Source organism: Nerophis ophidion, linkage group LG02 (assembly GCF_033978795.1).
Source record: "Nerophis ophidion isolate RoL-2023_Sa linkage group LG02, RoL_Noph_v1.0, whole genome shotgun sequence".
Classification (NCBI taxonomy): Eukaryota; Metazoa; Chordata; class Actinopteri; order Syngnathiformes; family Syngnathidae; genus Nerophis; species Nerophis ophidion.
Genome location: NC_084612.1, coordinates 36,068,388 through 36,088,116, shown reverse-complemented (window position 1 = coordinate 36,088,116; position 19,729 = coordinate 36,068,388). Strand labels below are relative to the sequence as shown.

The 19,729-nt window shown below is 43.4% G+C and overlaps 1 protein-coding gene across 7 annotated transcripts in view; it reads right to left on the bottom strand.

Annotated features, from left to right (window-relative positions):
• The window catches only part of tead1b (TEA domain family member 1b), a 179,241-nt gene that overhangs the window by 137,046 nt on the left and 22,466 nt on the right, over positions 1-19,729 (bottom strand). For 6 of the 7 annotated variants that reach the window (XM_061882826.1, XM_061882839.1, XM_061882847.1 and 3 more), the window contains exon 3: positions 1-206. This exon is cut by the window's left edge and continues 47 nt beyond it. In XM_061882826.1, the coding sequence (XP_061738810.1) occupies positions 1-110 (110 nt within the window). In that variant the 5' untranslated portion in view covers positions 111-206. The remainder of the gene's footprint in view (positions 207-19,729) is intronic. The other variant, XM_061882831.1, reaches the window with a different exon arrangement.

The following is a 19,729-nucleotide window of genomic DNA, read 5'->3' as shown; positions in this document are numbered from 1 at the left end:
GGAGGGTAGATGGCCAAGGCCTCCTGGAAGCTCTGTTCAATGTCAGGACTCCACACCCCTTCTGCATCATTGTCCACAGGCTTGTCTGCCGAGTCGCTCATCCCCTCCATGTCCTCGGCAGGACTCTCGCTACCGCTCCAGCTGCTGGGATCAATTTTGTCGTTTGGGCTCTCCAAGCCGATGCCTGGAGCAGACTAGGGAGAGACCTGGTAAATAAATCAGTATGATAATAGTAAATACACCACACCGAAAAATGGCATTCAGAGCAGAAGACACGTGCAATAAAAATTGAATAAAGAGACTATATTAAATGTATAAGTATATCTTTAAAACCAGCCTATTAATTTATGTCCTCTCCAACAGATGTTTGATTTTGGTCTATATGTTTGGTCGGGGTTAGAAGTTAGGAAGAAAACAACATTGTTGTAGTTAGGTCATAGAGGGCTATTTTGCTCGTTTTGTGGTTTACATTCACATTTCTACCCATTGTGGATTAAAAAACACTTTGAATGTATTTTCTGTGTTAAGTAATTAATGTAATAAATAATTGTTTATTGATTTTGCTGTGGAAGAGTTGGAAATTGCCAAGAATAAACAATAGATATTAAATGAACTGACCGACACACATGAACAGAAAACACTGTCCTCCTGTCTGAAACAAGACCAGTGCATATAATAGATCAGGAGTCTCCAAACTATGGCCCCCCAGCGTCCAAAATCCAAGTAAAAAATGTTTTTATTATCATTTTAAAAAATCTGTTCTTTCTTATCCATTTTCTACCGCTTGCTACACTCGTAGTTTCCTAGCCGCTCAGGCAAATCATATTGTCTATAATGCGTTTTCCCATCGATAACGTAACATCATCGCGCTCGCGAAAGTGTGCGCTCCTTCAGTCAATTAGTGCGTGAGGAATATACTGTATATATATATATATATATATATATATATCACCATCCATCCATTTTCTACCGCTTATTCCCTTTCAGGGTCGCGGGGGGCGCTGGCGCCTATCTCAGCTACAATCGGGCGGAAGGCGGGGTACACCCTGGGCAAGTCGCCACCTCATCGCAGGGCCAACATAGATAGACAGACAACATTCACACTCGCATTCACACACTAGGGCCAATTTAGTGTTGCCAATCAACCTATCCCCAGGTGCATGTCTTTGGAGGTGGGAGGAAGCCGGAGTACTCAGAGGGAACCCAGACATTCACAGGGAGAACATGCAAACTCCACACAGAAAGATCCCGAGCCTGGGATTGAACCCAAGACTGCAGGACTTTCGTATTGTGAGGCAGACGCACTAACCCCTCTGCCACCGTGAAGCCCATATACACATATATATATATATATATATATATATATATATATATATATATATATATATATATATATATATATATATATATATATATATATATATATGTAAAATATTTTAACCCCAAACTCAAAAAGTTTGGGGACCCCTTAGATGGACAAAGAAAATGGATATGATATAACCTGTGCCTCCCATGGCTCCCGAATGTCAAGATGACCTGATCATCCATGAAAACTGGAATTCTATCGAGTACTTTTCACAATACATTGACGACAAAGTCTTTGGAGGCATTCACAAATCAGATAGAGCGACAGACCAGGGGCATCTCCTGTAACACCATTGTAGAAAAAGAAATCCTACTTTTTTCTACTGGCTTGCATTTCCCAGAATCAACAGATTTTGGGCCAGCAAAACCAAAACGCCAAGCCAGAAAATGATAAAAAACTGACAAGATTGATGACAAGAATGTCAAGGATCTTTAAGTTACAGAAGTCACTTAAGTTTTGACCTGGATTTAACAGCAGAGAACACAGACAGGAAAGCATCAGCCTGAGCCTTCTGGAAAAACAGGAACATGAACCTTATCGATGAGCATATGATCCCTTATAAAGACAGTAGTCTCATTTGACATTTATTTTCCTGGCAAGTCAGGCATAAATTATTTGTCCTTGAAGGGGAACATTATCACCAGACCTGTGTAAGCGTGCGTCAATATATACCTTGATGTTGCAGAAAAAAGACCATATGTTTTTTTAACCGATTTCCGAACTCCAAAAGGGTGAATTTGGCGTTTGAAACGCTTTTCAATCGTTCGCTGTGGGAGTTATGACCTTTCACCCGTGACGTCACAACAGGAAGCAATCCACCTTTTTCTCAAACACATTACACGCACCAAGTCAAATCAGCTCTGTTATTTTCCGTTTTTTCGGCTGTTTTCTGTATCTTGGAGACATTATGCCTCGTCGGTGTGTTGTCGGAGGGTGTAACAACACGAACAGGGATGGATTCAAGTTGACTTACGTGGAGTGTGCTAATCAGACATATTAATGGTCACGTCATGCTAATCGATGCTAACATGTTATTTAGGCTAGCTGCATGTACATATTGCATGATTATGCCTCATTTGTAGCTATATTTGTATCCAGCCTTTCCCTCCACCCACATTTAATGCCAAACAAACACATACCAATCGACGGATTCAAGTTGCACCAGTGGTCGAAAGATGCGAAAGTCCCTCGTTTGTTCTGTTCTGTCGTAGCATCGCTACCGACGATAGCGATGCTCTGACAGAGATGTGTGGATATCCCGCGACACTCAAAGCAGATGCATTTCCAATGATACAGTCAACGAAATCATAAAGGTGAGTTTTGTTGATGTTATTGATTTATGTGCTAATCAGACATATTTTCGCACGGCATGACTGCAAGCTAATCGATGCTACCATGCTATTTAGGCCAGCTGTATGTACATATTGCATCATTATGCCTCATTTGTAACTATATTTGCATCCAGCCTTTACCTCTACACACATTTAATGCAACATAAATATACATACCAATCGACGGATTCAAGTTGCACCAGTGGTCGAAAGATGTGAAAGTCCCTCGTTTGTTCTGTTCTGTCGTAGCATCGCTACAGACGATAGCGATGCTCTGACAGAGATGTGTGGATATACTGCGACACTCAAAGCAGATGCATTTCCAACGATACGTCACAGACATGTTCTTTTTGTCCGCCCACACAATTTCAAGTGGGGGATAGAAATTGACTTTTTGGACAATTTAAAGGGGAGGAGTCTACCCCTATCCTGACCTCCCTCTACCCACCCCTAAGGACGGTTCCTGACCGCAGAAAGCGCGTTAGGTATCCGCTCCTTGAAGGGGAGGGGGGTTAGTGCTGGGAGCTGTGCTAGTGGGGTGGCTTAGCTATGCCCAGCCAGGGAGCAACCTCCGGCCCGGCCACCACCACCAGTTGTTGGGCATGTCAACCGACAACCTCCAGCTAGGCCACGGCAAACCTCAGCCCAAGTGGGACTGGAGACGCCATCCTCTCCACCACCTGTCTCTGCTCCAAGGCTAGCATAACAACCCTTCCTGGTCCAAGGCTAGCAAATCTTCCTGCTCCAGGGCTAGCAACTCTTCCTGCTCCAAGGCTAGCACCCCTTCCTCTTCCTACTCCAAAGCTAGCACCAGTTCCTGTTCCTGCTCCAAGGCTAGCAACCCTTCCTGCACCACGGCTAGCACCAGTAGCTACACCACGGCTAGCAACAGCTGCTGTACTACGGCTAGCACCAGTCACTGCACCCCGGCTACCACCAGTAGCTGCTCCACGGGTAGCACTAGCTGTTGTTTTCATGCCAATGACGGCTGTTGCTTCCACGCCTGCCCCGACGACGTCTGCTGCTTCCACGCGTTACCCGGCGACGCCCGCTGCTTCCACGCCTGCCTCGCCGACGACACGCCCACCTCCGCGTCTGCCATGGATGTGGCCGTTCCCTTGTCGCCCACCTCGCCAAGTGCAGCCGCCTGCCCGTCTGCCACAGAAGTGGCCGTTCCCTGATCGCCCGTCTCGCCAAGTGCAGCGGCGTTCAACGCGTCGCCGCCACCTGACTGTACCTCGTTTGTTGCAGGGACACTTGGTCTGGTGATTCACCACCAAGTCCCCCCTCCGCCCTCCCATGACTCTTGATCTTGCCTTGTTTTTGTGGGACATCTGGAATATGTCCTTAAAGGAGGGGGTACTGTCATGATCCGTGGTCCAGGTCATGTTTTGGTTAGATGTGTTCTTTTAGTTTTGGACACCGTTAGTTCCTGTTGTGTGCACTCCTGGGTTTATTTTGGTGACCATGGGGATTAATTGGGTTCACCTGCCTCTGGTTAGTGGTATCACGCTCAGCTGCTGTCAACCACTTATCAGATAGCTATTTTATTCATGTTGCTCGCCACACTCGGTCTTGCTTCATTGCTTGCAAATCCAACAGTTACGTTGGGTATTCTTTGTTTTCTTGACTAATGATTCCTGTGCTAAGTTTTGGTTATTTAGCTTTTCGTGCGAACGGCACGCTTTCCTTTTGTTTGGTTCCTTTGTTTTTGTAATATGTAGGATTTATGGATTAAATCATGTTCCTACCTCACGCTTAGTCCAGAGTTGTCCGTTCTGCTTCTGGGAGGAACGACTCCACAGTGAGCTGCGACCCCCACACGTGATAAGTTGAAAATGGAAGAGCGCACCAGTAAAAATATTTAGGTGAAATCAATCATCCATCCATTTTCTACCGCTTATTCCCTTTTTGGGGTGAGAGGGGGCGCTGGCGCCTATCTCAGCTACAACCGGGCGGAAGGTGGGGTACACCCTGGACAAGTCGCCACCTCATCGCAGGGCCAACACAGATAGACAGACAACATTCACACTCACATTCACACACTAGGGCCAATTTAGTGTTGCCAATCAACCTATCCCCAGGTGCATGTTTTTGGATGTGGGAGGAAGCCGGAGTACCCGGAGGGGACCCACGCATTCACGGGGAGAACATGCAAACTCCACACAGAAAGATCCCGACCCTGGATTTGAACCCAGGACTGCAGGAACTTCGTATTGTGAGGCAGACGCACTAACCCCTCTGCCACCGTGAAGCCGTGAAATCAATCAATCAAAGTTTATTTATACAGCCCTTAATCACAAAATATCCTGAGTTAGTGATCACAAAATAGTATGGCAACAAGCCAGTGATGATGGCTTTAATTGCACATGGGAAACCATCTGAAGATGTATGCAGCAGATGGTTGAAGAAAGACAAAGTATTGGTCTAAGTCAGGAGACCCACATTCATTAGGTAATACGATGACAACATTGGTGGTGCGGACCCTATCTGACTCCATGCTGAGCTTCTATAGCATGGCGAGCAGAACAAATATATTTACCTTGTTCGGGATTGTCTATTCATTTGATGCTGGTGTCACAAATTCCTTGATACAGTAGAAATCTGACAGCATTGCGTCCAACTGACCAGTAAATTACACTTTACAGTTTCTATATTTTTAACTGCATCTGGCAAATAATTTGCTCAACTCGTGCGAACTTGACCAAACAGGCAAGAGAGTAAATTATTAAGAAAAAGAAGAGTATGAGCCACCCATCAAAAACAGAATTTTGAGAAGAACCATTGTCGAGAAAATATAGACTGCAGCAATGCACAGAAGTCCTGAAATCAAGGTTGCCACAACAAAACATACTGTACATTAAATGCCATAGTTGCAATATGTTCCTCTACAATGCAAATAAGATAAACATGTTCCTGAAATGCCGTAGCTAATGTTTTCTGTAAAATTTAAAAATTTTTGTTTTAGCCTAAAAGAGGCACACAATATAATTAAAATTGATACTACAATTGACAAGCTGTAAAATCTATAACACAAATATTTTTTATACAATTCTAAATTGTAAACAGTTTTTTAAAGTTAAAGTACCAATGATTGTCACACACATACTAGATGTGGCGAAATTATTTTCTGTATTCGACCCATCACCTTTGAGGTGAGGGGAGCAGTGGGAAGCAGTGGGAAGCAGTGGGAAGCAGTGGGAAGCAGTGGGAAGCAGCGGTGCCGCGCCCGGGAATCATTTGTGGTGATTTAACCCCCAATTCCAACCCTTAATGCTGAGTGCCAAGCAGGGAGGTAATGGGTCCCATTTTAATAGTCTTTGGTATGACTCGGCTGGGATTTGAACTCACGACCTACCGATCTCAGGGCGGAAACTCTAAACACTAGGCCATTGAGTAGATCCAAAAAGAAAGGGATTTCCCAAAAATTTAATTAAATGACACTTTATTACCTCGGATCTCAGCAGGATGAAGTACAAGAGCTGTGGTTTGAAACCTTTTATGAACCCAACTGGCATAAATGAGAAGGACATGTCAACAAACAATTCAATACACTATACACAGTCAAATGTTGAAATATAGGAGACCAAAAGACTAAGCCTAGGGAACAAATTGATTCTTCCAAAAACTAAAGCTAATCATCATCCACATGATTTGTTTTTGAACCTCAACAACCAGCTGCACATCATCTCTTTCTAGACAATGCATGACGCCTTCAATGACAGATGTAGTGATGCAGGCAGATGAATGACATTGTAAACATAGTTACACACTGTATGTTTCAAAGAAGCCTATCACAACACAAATACTGCACTGTTATAGCTTATGTACACCAGTAAAATGAAAATCCAAGACCACAGAATGTTGATCTTGATGCTGTAGTAGGAAAATCATCTGTCTGTGTTTGTTTAATGTGTGAAGGAAACTAAACAACAAGTCCTAATACAGTCAAAATATGTCCTACTACTTGTGACCATGACCGTAACTACCATTTTGGACACCAAGGCCATGGCCTCTGTATTTTTTTAAGTGACAAGAGGAAGATGGTATGACCGATCTGCAGCAAGTTACTTGGAGAATGTAGTAAACTAAGCTATAAGTTACTCTCAATTAAATGTAGCTAATCTACAGGGTAAGTTATCCCCTGAGAATTGTAGAAGCTACATGGCAAAAATAGCTTGCTACATCAAAGCTACATTTAACAACATTTATATCTATGGGCCAACATGTTTAATATCAATGTAAATGTAACTGAGAGTGTATAAATGGACCCAGTAAGGGTCTATCACTATTAACTATCTGTCATTTAGCTGGGGACAACCTACAACTACTTATAGTTGTCCCCACACCCAACTGCATTTATTTATTTAGTTTACCTTTTCTTTGGCCCAACCCTATAATGTTATTAATTTTCTCTGCCAACAGTATAAAAAACAGCATCTACTGTATATCTTGACAAAAACAAACCATTACTTGTGTGTTGTTTGGGAACAGTTGGTGATGGTTATGTGCAATAAAACCTTGATGTGTGTTCCTAAATGTGTGTTCCACGTCTTAAATTAAGAAAGCAGTTATGATTTTGGTTTACAGAGTAAACAACTAAAAACTAAATGCATACATTTGTCTAAATATGGCTAAAGACACGCATTATTGTGGGTTTCTTGCACGTCAACTTCATAACCAAAAATAAAATCTAATCTGCAGGGGAAAATTCCCCTGCCATTTTCAATTGTGTTTTTTTTTATGTCTGCTTGAAGCGTCTCTCTGTCTCTGACTTCCTGATTGTTATGATTTTGCTTGTTTCTTGCCTCTGATTGGCCAGTCCGAAATGTTCAGCCCTAACCTTAGCCAATTGTGACTCATCATATGACCACCAACCAATCTTCATGGATTTATTCCGTATGTATGGATGTTCTCATTTATCCAGGTCAATCTGTTTTCTCCATATTTTTTGAGGGCCTGGATTTGCAGTCCCATTTCTCTCTAAAGCTACTCGTAAAAAAAGTAGCTAAGCTACCACCAATTGTTACTGCCATCCCGGCTGATAAACTTTGTGTAGGACATTGTGTGCGCTGTACATCTCAATGCTTATCTGTCACACTGTCATCCTCTCTCAATCGATCGTTGGTCAAGCACAGTTGTACCCACTTCAACTTGTCATTCCTTCAGCCGTTCAGTCTAGACTTAAATGAAACAAGCGACAATAAATAGTAGGTAATGTTCACGTTTTAACAGTCAAACTGCTAATATTCTGATCCTTTAGACCAGTGTTTTTCAACCTCTTCTGAGCCAAGGCACATTTTTTTTCAATTAAAATCCAGAGGCACACCACCAGCAGAAAACATTTAAAAAATGAAACTCAGTAGCTGATATTGACAAGAAAAAGTTGTTTTCTCGCAATTGTTGGATAAAAATCAAACCATAACCAACCATGCATCAGTATAGCTCTTGTCTCAAAGTAGGTGTACTGTCACGACGTGTCACATCACGCTGTGAGTTATTTGGAGTTTTATGCTGTTTTCCTGTGTGTAGTGTTTTAGTTTTTGTCTTGCGCTCCTATTTTGGTGGCTTTTTCTAATTTGTTGGTATTTTCCTGTAGCAGTTTCATGTCTTCCTTGAACACTATTTTCCGCACCTGCTTTGTTTTAGCAATCAAGACTATTTAAGTTGTGCGGACGATATCCCTCTTAGTGGGGACATTGTTCATTATCATGTCATGTACGAATGTACTTTGTGGACGCCGTCTGCTCCACACGCTCTATGTCTTTGCTGTCGTCCAGCATTCTGTTTTTGTTTACTTTGCAGCCAGTTCAGTTTTAGTTTTGTTTTGCAAAGCCTTCCCTAAGTTTCAATGTCTTTTTTTAGCGGCACTTAGCGGCACTTGCCTTTTGTTTATTTTTGGTTTAAAGGGGAACATTATCACAATTTCAGAAGGGTTAAAACCAATAAAAATCAGTTCCCAGTGGCTTATTTTATTTTTTGAAGTTTTTTTCAAAATTTTACCCATCCCGGAATATTCCGAAAAAAACTTTAAAGTGCCTGATTTTCGCTATCTGTGAAGCCATCGTTCATTTTCCTGTGACGTCATCCAGTGATGCCAATACGGATAGCACAGCAAGATATAGCGACATTAGCTCAAATTCAGACTCGGATTTCAGCGGCTTAAGCGATTCAACAGATTACGCATGGTTTGAAATGGATGGTTGGAGTACGGAAGCAGATATCCAGCCATCCATTTTCTACCGCTTATTCCCTTTTGGGGTCGCGGGGGCGAAAACGAAATTGAAGAAAGAACTGAAACTATCGAGCGAAAAGCTATTGACGCTATTCGGCCATGTTTGCCTTAGCATCGCCGGTAAAATGTGCAGACCAACGATCGGAAGTTTTGCATCTTGTGACACTGGATCAACTTAAATCCATCGATTGGAAAGTGTTTTTTTGGCATTAAATGTGGGTAGAGGAAAACGCTGGATGTAAATATAGTTTCAAATGTACATACAGCTAGCCTAAATAGCATATTAGCATAGATTAGCTGGCAGTCATGCCATGACCAAATATGTCTGATTAGCACATAAGTCAACAACATCAACAACACTCACCTTTGTGATTTAGTTGACTTTATAGTTGGAAAGGCATCTGCAGGTTATCCATACATGTCTGTGCCATGTCTGCCTTAGCACAGCCGGTAAAATGTGCAAACACTCCGGCACATTCAATGGGGGTCTGGCGGCAGATTTTATTTGACTTTATCGTTGGAAATGCATCTGCTTTGAGTGTCGCAGGATATCCACACAATCTTGCAATCTCTGTAGTAGCATAGCTTTCGTCGCTAAAGTGTGCGGAACAAACGACTGACCATTTTGTCGGCTTTCCCCACACCCTCGTATTTTGAACAAATTTCGTCCAATTTCTTGCCACTTTCGCATCTTTGGGCCAGTGGTGCAACTTGAATCCCTCCCTGTTAGTGTTATTACACCCTCCAACAACACACCGACGAGGCATGATGTCTCCAAGGTTCCAGAAAATAGTCGAAAAAACGGAAAATAACAGAGCTCAGACGTGGTGTTTGTAATGTGTTTGAGAAAAGGGCGGCTTTATTACCTAGGTGACGTCACGTTCTGACGTCATCGCTCCGAGAGCGATAACTAGAAAGGCGTTTAATTCGCCAAAATTCACCCATTTAGAGTTCGGAAATCGGTTAAAAAAATATATGGTCTTTTTTCTGCAACATCAAGGTATATATTGACGCTTACATAGGTCTGGTGATAATGTTCCCCTTTAAGAGTTAGATACCTTTTTACCTACATGCTGCCTCCCGCATATTGTGATCACGACAAACCATGTTCCTGACATCTACAAAGCAATTAGCTACCAGCTGCCACCTACTGATATGGAAGAGTATTACACAGTTACTCTGCAGAGCTTTAGACAGCACCGACACTCAACAATGGCACATTTGCGGATTATAATTACTGGTTTGCAAAAAATATTTTTAACCCAATAAAGTGAAATTACATAATCTCCCTCAGCACACCAGACTGTATCTAACAGCACACTAGTGTGCTGCAACAAAGTGGTTGAAAAACACTGCTTTAGACAATGTTCTGCTTTATACAACTCTTGAACCAGTTTGATTATTTTTGTTTAATCTCTTTTGAAATAAAATAGATGAAATTGTCTATAGTAGGATGTCAATTTATGAAGTGGAGATGGGTGTAAACTGTTAAGGGGGAAATGTCCCAGTGAATGGAAAGCGCTTTTTACTGAATTCACTTTGTGTGTGCAAACTGCTGACACTGCAAAAGCACCTCACAACTGATTGATGGACTTTGGTGTTTTAAGGGGCATAGGGCATAACATTTGAAACGCTATTAGGATATCTAGATGACATGTTACTCTCTTTGTCATGTTGAGTTACTAGGGGGGTAAAAACCCTTGACTATAAAACTTTGAAATATGGGGGTGGAAAAAAACATTAAAATAGATTAAACAATACAAATCCTTCTAGGCTGCAGATAACTTACTCATACATTTGTTTCTTGAAGTAAAATAACATCAAAGTTAGTTTAAAATGATTGACCAATTGATGTATTCAGGTCTAATTTTTTACTATTGTTTCCAAATCAAAATTTATTTTTGAGATGCTTTGCAGGGATCCGAGATAAAGGTGGTTTCAAGAAAAACTTAATGGCTACATATGATGTCTATAAAATTAATATTTCTGTATTTAGTTGTATGCATTTTGCAGGAGAAAGTTTTGCCAGCACGGGCTAGAACAAAGTTGGGTTAGTCGCTAAAATCGAAAAAGACGGCACGATCACAACATTACTACTTGGTTTGAGAAAAAAAAAGACAATATAGGAATTGTAGGATAGTAATGAGTATCATTTTCAATTAATAGTGGCATGCGCACAATCACACTTACGTGCAATACGCAGTGAGATGAATGTTGGTAAATACAGCTTTTTTGATGCAGCATTGTGCCCCTCAGAAGGTGCAACTTATGTTGTCACCGGTGTTGGAACCGTGCCGCAAAAAAAAGCGGTGATGCCCTCGAGATATAATAAACAGTGTACTTTTTCAACAAATAAATTCTGATACTTTTGGAGAAGTTAGGTTATGCAGGGTTTCATTTGTATCCAAAGGGAATGCCTCCACACACAAACTGTTGGCATTCATCAGGGGGTGGGGGTAATAATTCCGTAATAAACAGGCAATAAATTGGAGATTTCAAAAGTGTGATTCGCGTGACATTAGGGTCATGAACACAAATGTGCTTTCTCATTGTGTTTGCGGACTAGTAGCATGCTAATCTCAGCTAGGTGCTTCATAAAGAAAATGCACTTTTTCAAAGTGAATGTGATAGGCAGTGGTTCCATTTAAACTGGTACTAAATACAATTTGAAAGGTTAATTCCGAAACATTTTTGAATGTTTTTCTAATTTTGTTTTCTGTGCAGGATTGTTGATTTAGTACATGCTAAACTTTAACCTGGTGGTGCTAATTTAGTGTAGCCACTGCAGCACGGTGGCACAGGTGTTATTGCATGTGCCTCACAATACATAGGTCCTGAGTAGTCCTGAGTTCTATCCGGGATCAGGATCTTACTGTGTGGATTTTGCATGTTCTCCCGTGCCTGTGTGGGTTCCCTCCAGGTACTCCGGCTTCCTCCCACCTCCGAAGACATGCACCTGGGAATAGGTTGATTGGCAACGCTAAATTGGCCCTAGTGCGTTAATGTGAGTGTGAATGTTGTCTGTCTATCTGTGTTGGCCCTGCGATGATGTGGCGACTTGTCCAGGGTGTACCCCGCCTTTCACCTGAATGCAGGCTCCAGAACACACAGCCCCCCACCCCCCCACCCCCCTCTGACCCCAAAAGGGACAAGCGGGACAAAATGGATGGATGGGCACTGGCAGAGTAATGTGAAGAGTATTCACCTGCACTTTTCCTATACAATACTCCTCTCTTCCTGTTTTTAAATCTCTATTAAAAACATACTTTTATTCCTTGGCTTTTAACACTAAGTGATATCCATCCTGCAATGGCGCCCCATTATACACCTGCTGTGAACCTGCTTTTATGTTTTTATGTTTTATTTATTTATTTTTTATCATGTTCTGTTTGTGTTGTGTTGTTTGCTCGATCTTCATATTATCTTTTAACCTGTCCATTGTACAGCACTTTGGCTACCCCTGTGGTAAATTTTAAATGTGCTTTATAAATAAAGTTGATTTGATTTGATGTTTTAAAGTACTTGCAGGCTGTATACGTGTTATTGTGAGCAGGAGTAATTACTATACACTGTGGGGAATAATTATTACAGTTACCAAATACCAAAGAAAAATGTATAAAAATGTCTGTCCAATAACTGCACAGGGATGGGCAGAGCCAACACCTATGTATTAAGTTAGCTGGAGACTGTTGGCATCGATCACACGATTCAGATATTCTGTCAGACTATTTAGCTAGTCGAACCTTGGTATTACAAGTATGATTAGCTTGCATTGGATGAAGCAGTGTTTTGCACATATAGAAGACTAATAAACTCTGCTTAATCTGTCCGGCTATTTTCAAACAGGGTCATTCCAAAATCCTTCTCCCAATGTGGTTATAAGTATGAGTGATTGATCCACTTAAAGATGTAAGTGGTGTCGGAAACACATCAAAAACGGTGTCAGTCTGCAAATCTGTAAACCTAGGAAAGGTATTATGAACAAAACTGTGGACACGTAGATATCTGCAAAAGTGTTGAAAAAGGAGTGAAAATGTTTTACAAAGTTGCTAGAAAGAGGCAAAGGTGATGTCAATGTATAAATCTTTAATGTTGCTGATCCACAGACTTGACCATCTATAAAAAAAAAAAAAAGGATAGGTGGGGGATGGGGAAGAGTTTGAGTTGGGCAGTGTTAAATTGTTTGTACGGCCACCCTCAGTGTGACCTGTATGCTGTTGATCAAGTATGCCTTGCATTCACTTTTGTATTTGTTAAAGCTGCATATATTGTTTGGTTGAGTCGGTACGCTGTTTGATTGGAGGAAAAGCAGACGTGACGACAGGTTGTAGAGGACACGAAAGGCAGTGCCTTAAAGACACGCCCCCGATAGTGTTGTCCCGGTGAAAATCGGGGGAAATTCGGGAGAATGGTAGCCCTGGGAGATTTTCGGGAGGGGCACTGAAATTTGTGAGTCTCCCGAAGAGAAGGAACGGTAAAGGTGAAAATATTTGGATTAAATAGTATTTGTCCTGACCGAGGCCTCAGGAGATGAATACAAGAGCTTAATCCATGAAATAAAACTGTTACCAAAGCCGAATCTGTCCAGGACGTAAAATAGATAATTTTATTCCACTTGGTCAAATGCCTATTCTGCATCCTTAGATATCACTGCCTCTACAGTGTTAAGAGCAGGTGCATCAAACACCATATTGAAAAGATGTCGAAGATTGGAAAAGGAGTGCCTATTTCAAATGAACCTGGCTTGATCCGCATTAATAATAAAAGGTCAAATAGTATCCAGACATAAAGCCAGCAGTTTGGATAATAATTTGAAGTCCATATATAATAGGCTAATAGAACGATACAAAATGCACGAAAAACGGTCCTTGCCTTTTTTCAAGAGGAGAGAAATTGAAGTTTGGTTGAGTGCTTACGGGAGGCGGACAGATTCAAACAATTCATTGTGCATCTCCAATAACAGGGGGGCTAGCTATTGCCAAAATATTTTTTTTTTAATTCGTGAGGATAGCCATCTGGTCCCAGGGATTTTTCGTTTCGTGGTGACAACGCAGCAACATTTAATTCCGCAGCAGTAATTGGTATCTCTAACTCTACCGCAGCAGATTGATCAAAAGAGGGGATGTACAGATTGGCAAAAATATGTTCAAAGTCAGGAATAGAACAATAAGCAGATGAGTAGAGGGACGCATAGAAATTCTTGAATACATTATTGATGTCTCATAATTTTTAACCATACCTGAATCAGATTGAATCCAAGCAATATGATGGGATGCTGATATCTGGCGTAAATGATGAACTAATAGTTTACCAGCTTTATCGCCATGTTCATAGAACTGAGATCTTGAATGGTGTATTTGTTCAGTAGCACGGTTTGTCGCTAGGACATCAAGTACTAACTATAGAGAGTGCCTTTCCTTATAAGTATCTGGGTTTTGAGAGCTAGAGTATTTAACATATACATGCATCGTGTCAAACTAGTCAATTTATTCTTACTGAGTTTTTTCTCATAACTTGTATAGAATGTTATCTCCCCAGAAATGTAAGCCTTCAGCGCCTCCTAGAGTACAGAGGCCAACATCCTGGGAGTTTTTTTCAAGAGCACAAAGAAATCTATTTGAAGTGAAACAAAATCCACAAAGTCCTCATTTAAAAGTAATCGTATATCTAGACGATATGGCGCACGTGTAGTTGTCAGGTTTTCAAAGAGTAAATCCATGAAATTTGGATCATGATGAGAGATAACAATTGCATCATATTTGCATATACATTTAGATGAAAGTACAGTTTGTAATTTGTATTAACTAGAAAGTAGTCCATCCAATATCTTCCGCTTATCCGAGGTCGGGTCGCGGGGGCAACAGCCTAAGCAGGGAAACTCAGACTTCCCTCTCCCCAGCCATTTCGTCTAGCTCTTCCCGGGGGATCCCGAGGCGTTACCAGGCCAGCCGGGAGACATAGTCTTCCCAACGTGTCCTGGGTCTTCCCCGTGGCCTCCTACCGGTTGGACGTGCCCTAAACACCTCGCTAGGGAGGCGTTCGGGTGGCATCCTGACCAGATGCCCGAACCACCTCATCTGGCTCCTCCCGATGTGAAGGAGCAGCGGCTTTACTTTGACTCCTCCCGGATGGCAGAGCTTCTCACCCTATCTCTAAGGGAGAGCCCCGCCACACAGCGGAGGAAACTCATTTCAGCCGCTTGTACCCGTGATCTTATCCTTTCGGTCATGACCCAAAGCTCATGACCATAGGTGAGGATGGGAACATAGATCGACCGGTAAATTGAGAGCTTTGCCTTCCAGCTCAGCTCCTTCTTCACCACAACGGATCGGTACAACATCCGCATTACTGAAGACGCCGCACCGATCCGCCTGTCGATCTCACGATCCACTCTTTCCTCACTCGTGAACAACTCCTAGGTACTTGAACTCCTCCACTTGGGGCATGGTCTCCTCCCCAACCCGGAGATGGCATTCCACCCTTTTCCGGGCGAGAACCATGGACTCGGACTTGGAGGTGCTGATTCTCATTCCGGTCGCTTCACACTCGGCTGCGAACCGATCCAGCGAGAGCTGAAGATCCCGGTCAGATGAAGCCATAAGGACCACATTATCTGCAAAAAGCAGAGAACTAATCCTGCGGTTACCAAACCGGAACCCCTCAACGCCTTGACTGCGCCTAGAAATTCTGTCCATAAAAGTTATGAACAGAATCGGTGACAAAGGACAGCCTTGGCGGAGTCCAACCCTCACTGGAAATGTGTTCGACTTACTGCCGGCAATGCGGACCAAGCTCTGGCACTGATCGTACAGGGAACGGACCGCCACAATAAGACAGTCCGATACCCCATACTCTCTGAGCACTCCCCACAGGACTTCCCGGGGGACACGGTCGAATGCCTTCTCCAAGTCCACAAAGCACATGTAGACTGGTTGGGCAAACTCCCATGCACCCTCAAGAACCCTGCCGAGAGTATAGAGCTGGTCCACAGTTCCACGACCAGGACGAAAACCACACTGTTCCTCCTGAATCCGAGGTTCGACTATCCGACGTAGCCTCCTCTCCAGTACACCTGAATAAACCTTACCGGGAAGGCTGAGGAGTGTGATCCCACGATAGTTGGAACACACCCTCTGGTCCCCCTTCTTAAAGAGAGGAACCACCACCCCAGTCTACCAATCCAGAGGTACCGCCCCCGATGTCCACGCGATGTTGCAAAGTCTTGTCAACCAAGACAGCCCCACAGCATCCAGAGCCTTAAGGAACTCCGGGCGGATCTCGTCCACCCCTGGGGCCTTGCCACCGAGGAGCTTTTTAACTACCTCAGCGACCTCAGCCCCAGAAATAGGAGAGTCCACCACAGATTCCCCAGGCACTGCTTCCTCATAGGAAGACGTGTTGATGGGATTGAGGAGGTCTTCGAAGTATTCCTTCCACCTATCCACAACATCCGCAGATGAGGTCAGCAGAACACCATCCGCACCATACACGGTGTTGATAGTGCACTGCTTCCCCTTCCTGAGGCGGCGGACGGTGGTCCAGAATCACTTCGAAGCCGTCCGGAAGTCGTTTTCCATGGCTTCCCCAAACTCCTCCCATGTCCGAGTTTTTGCCTCCGCGACCGCTGAAGCTGCACACCGCTTGGCCTGTCGGTATCTGTGCACTGCCTCCGGAGTCCTATGAGCCAAAAGAACCCGATAGGACTCCTTCTTCAGCTTGACGGCATCCCTCACCGCTGGTGTCCACCAAGGGGTTTTAGGATTGCCGCCCCGACAGGCACCAACTACCTTGCGGCCACAGCTCCGATCTGCCGCCTCGACAATAGAGGTGCGGAACATGGTCCACTCGGACTCAATGTCCAGCACCTCCCTCGTGACATGTTCAAAGTTCTTCCAGAGGTGGGAATTGAAACTTTGTCTGACAGGAGACTCTGCCAGACGTTCCCAGCAGATCCTCACAATGCGTTTGGGCCTCCCAGGTCTGTCCGGCATCCTCCCCCACCATCGCAGCCAACTCACCACCAGGTGGTGATCGGTAGAAAGCTCCGCCCCTCTCTTCACCCGAGTGTCCAAAACATGAGGCCGCAAATCCGATGACACAACTACAAAGTCGATCATGGAACTGCGGCCTAGGGTGTCCTGGTGCCAAGTGCACATATGGACACCCTTATGTTTGAACATGGTGTTTGTTATGGACAAACTGTGACGAGCACAAAAGTCCAATAACAAAACACCACTCGGGTTCAGATCCGGGCGGCCATTCTTCCCAATCACGCCTCTCCAGGTTTCACTGTCGTTGCCAACGTGAGAGTTGAAGTCTCCCAGTAGGACAAGGGAATCACCCGGGGAAGCACTTTCCAGTACTCCCTCGAGTGTTCCCAAAAAGGGTGGGTACTCTGAACTGCTGTTTGGTGCATAAGCACAAACAACAGTCAGGACCCGTCCCCCCACCCGAAGGCGGAGGGAGGCTACCCTTTCGTCCACCGGGTTGAACTCCAACGTACAAGCTTTGAGCCGGGGGGAAACAAGAATTGCCACCCCAGCCAGTCGCCTCTCACTGCCGGCAACGCCAGAGTGGAAGAGGGTCCAATCCCTCTCGAGAGAAGTGGTTCCAGAGCCCTTGCTGTGCGTCGAAGTGAGTCCGACTATATCCAGCCAGAATTTCTCGACTTTGCGCACTAGCTCAGGCTCTTTCCCCCCAGTGATGTGACGTTCCACGTCCCAAGAGCTAGCTTCTGTAACCGAGGATCGGACCGCCGAGTGCCCTGCCTTCGGCTGACGCCCAGCTCACATTGCACCCGACCTCTATGGCCCCTGCTACGGGTGGTGAGCCCATTGGAGGGGTGACCCACGTTGCCTCTTCGGGCTGTGCTTTGCATCAGTCCATCTTAGATGGACTGATGCAAAGTAGTCACTACGGGTAAAAGTGGGATGGACGTTAGAGAAGGGGTATTGCCTTCGAGAGGGTTTTAAAAAAACGCCAGACATCTGAAACATAATTTAAAAGACTTAATTAACTTAGCGGACCTTGATGGTGGGAAAGTTTTGGGTGATGAGCGAACAAGTTGGGGATCGGGGCAACAGTTAAAGTCTACTCCTACTATGAAAAAGTACATTGACTAGTCAAGGAAAAAAAAAAGTAATCGTCAGCTTCAAGTGATCAGAAGATTTAAAATTAATCTCCTGCAATAAGATTGCCTGGGGGCCCAGATGAAAGATATGATTGATAAACCCAAAAACCAATGAAGTTGACACGTTGTGTAAATCGTAAATAAAACCAGAATACAATAATTTACAAATCCTTTTCAACCTACATTCAATTGAATACACTGCAAAGACAAGATACTCAATGTTCAAACTGGAAAACTTTGTTATTTTTTTGTAAATATTAGCCCATTTGGAATTTGAGGCCTGCCACATGTTTCAAAAAAGCTGGCATAATCGGCAAAAAAGACTGAGAAAGTTGAGGAATGCTCATTAAACACTTATTTGGAACATCCCAATGATGAACAGGCTAATAGATAGATAGATAGATAGTACTTGGAAATAGGTGGGTTCCATGATTGGGTATAGACGCAGCTTCCATGGAATGCTCAGTCATCACAAACAAGGATGGGGCTAGGAGCACCACTTTGTGAATAAATGTGTGAGCAAATTGTCAAACAATTTAATAACAAAAATCCTCAACAAGCTATTGCAAATAATTTAGGGATTTCACCATCTAAAGTCTGTAATATAATTAAAAGGTTCAAACAATTTGGAAAAATCACTGCACGTAACATTGAATGCCGGTGACCTTGGATCCCTCAGGCGGTACTGTATCAAAAACCGACATCAGTGTGTAAAGCATATAATCACATGGGCTTAGGAACACTTCAGAAAACCACTGTCAGTAACTACAGTTTGTCGCTACATCTGCAAGTGCAAGTTAAAACTCTACTATGCAAAGCGAAAGCCATTTATCAACAACACCCAGAAATCTCGCAGGTTTCGCTGGGCTCGAGCTCATCTAAGATGGACTGATGCAAAGTGTAAAAGTGTTCTGTGGTCTGATGAGTCCACATTTCAAATTGATTTTGGAAACTGTGGACATCGTGTCCTCCGTACCAAAGAGGAAAATAACTATCCGGTTTGTTAAAGGCACAAAGTTCAAAAGCCAGTATCTGTGATGGTATGGGGGTGTATTGGTGCCCAAACCATGGGTAAATTACACATCTGTGAAGGCACCATTAATGCTGAAAAGGTACATACAGGTTTTGGAGCAACATATGTTGTCATCCAAGCAACGTCTTTTTCATGGACGCCTCTGCTTATCTCAGCAAGACAATGGCAGGCCACATGTCACAACAGCGTGGCTTCATAGTAAAATAATGCTGGTAATAAAATGGCCTGCCTGTAGTCTAGACCTGTCTCCTGTTGAAACAGTGTTGCGCAATATGAAGCATAAAATACGACAACGGAGACCCAGGGCTGTTGGACAACTTAAAGGCCTACTGAAATGAGATTTTCTTATTTAAACGGGGATAGCAGGTACATTCTATGTGTCATACTTGATCATTTCGCGATGCGGGTGTATTACCTCGGTGACGTCACGTTCTGACGTCATCGCTAAAAGACCGATAAACATATAGGCATTTAATTTGCCAAAATTCACCCATTTAGAGTTCGGAAATCGGTTAAAAAAATACATGGTCTTTTTTCTGCAACATCAAGGTATATATTGACGCTTGCATAGGTTTGTTGATAATGTTCCCCTTTAAGGCGGCCGCCTTAACAACAAAGAGCCACGGCTTAAACT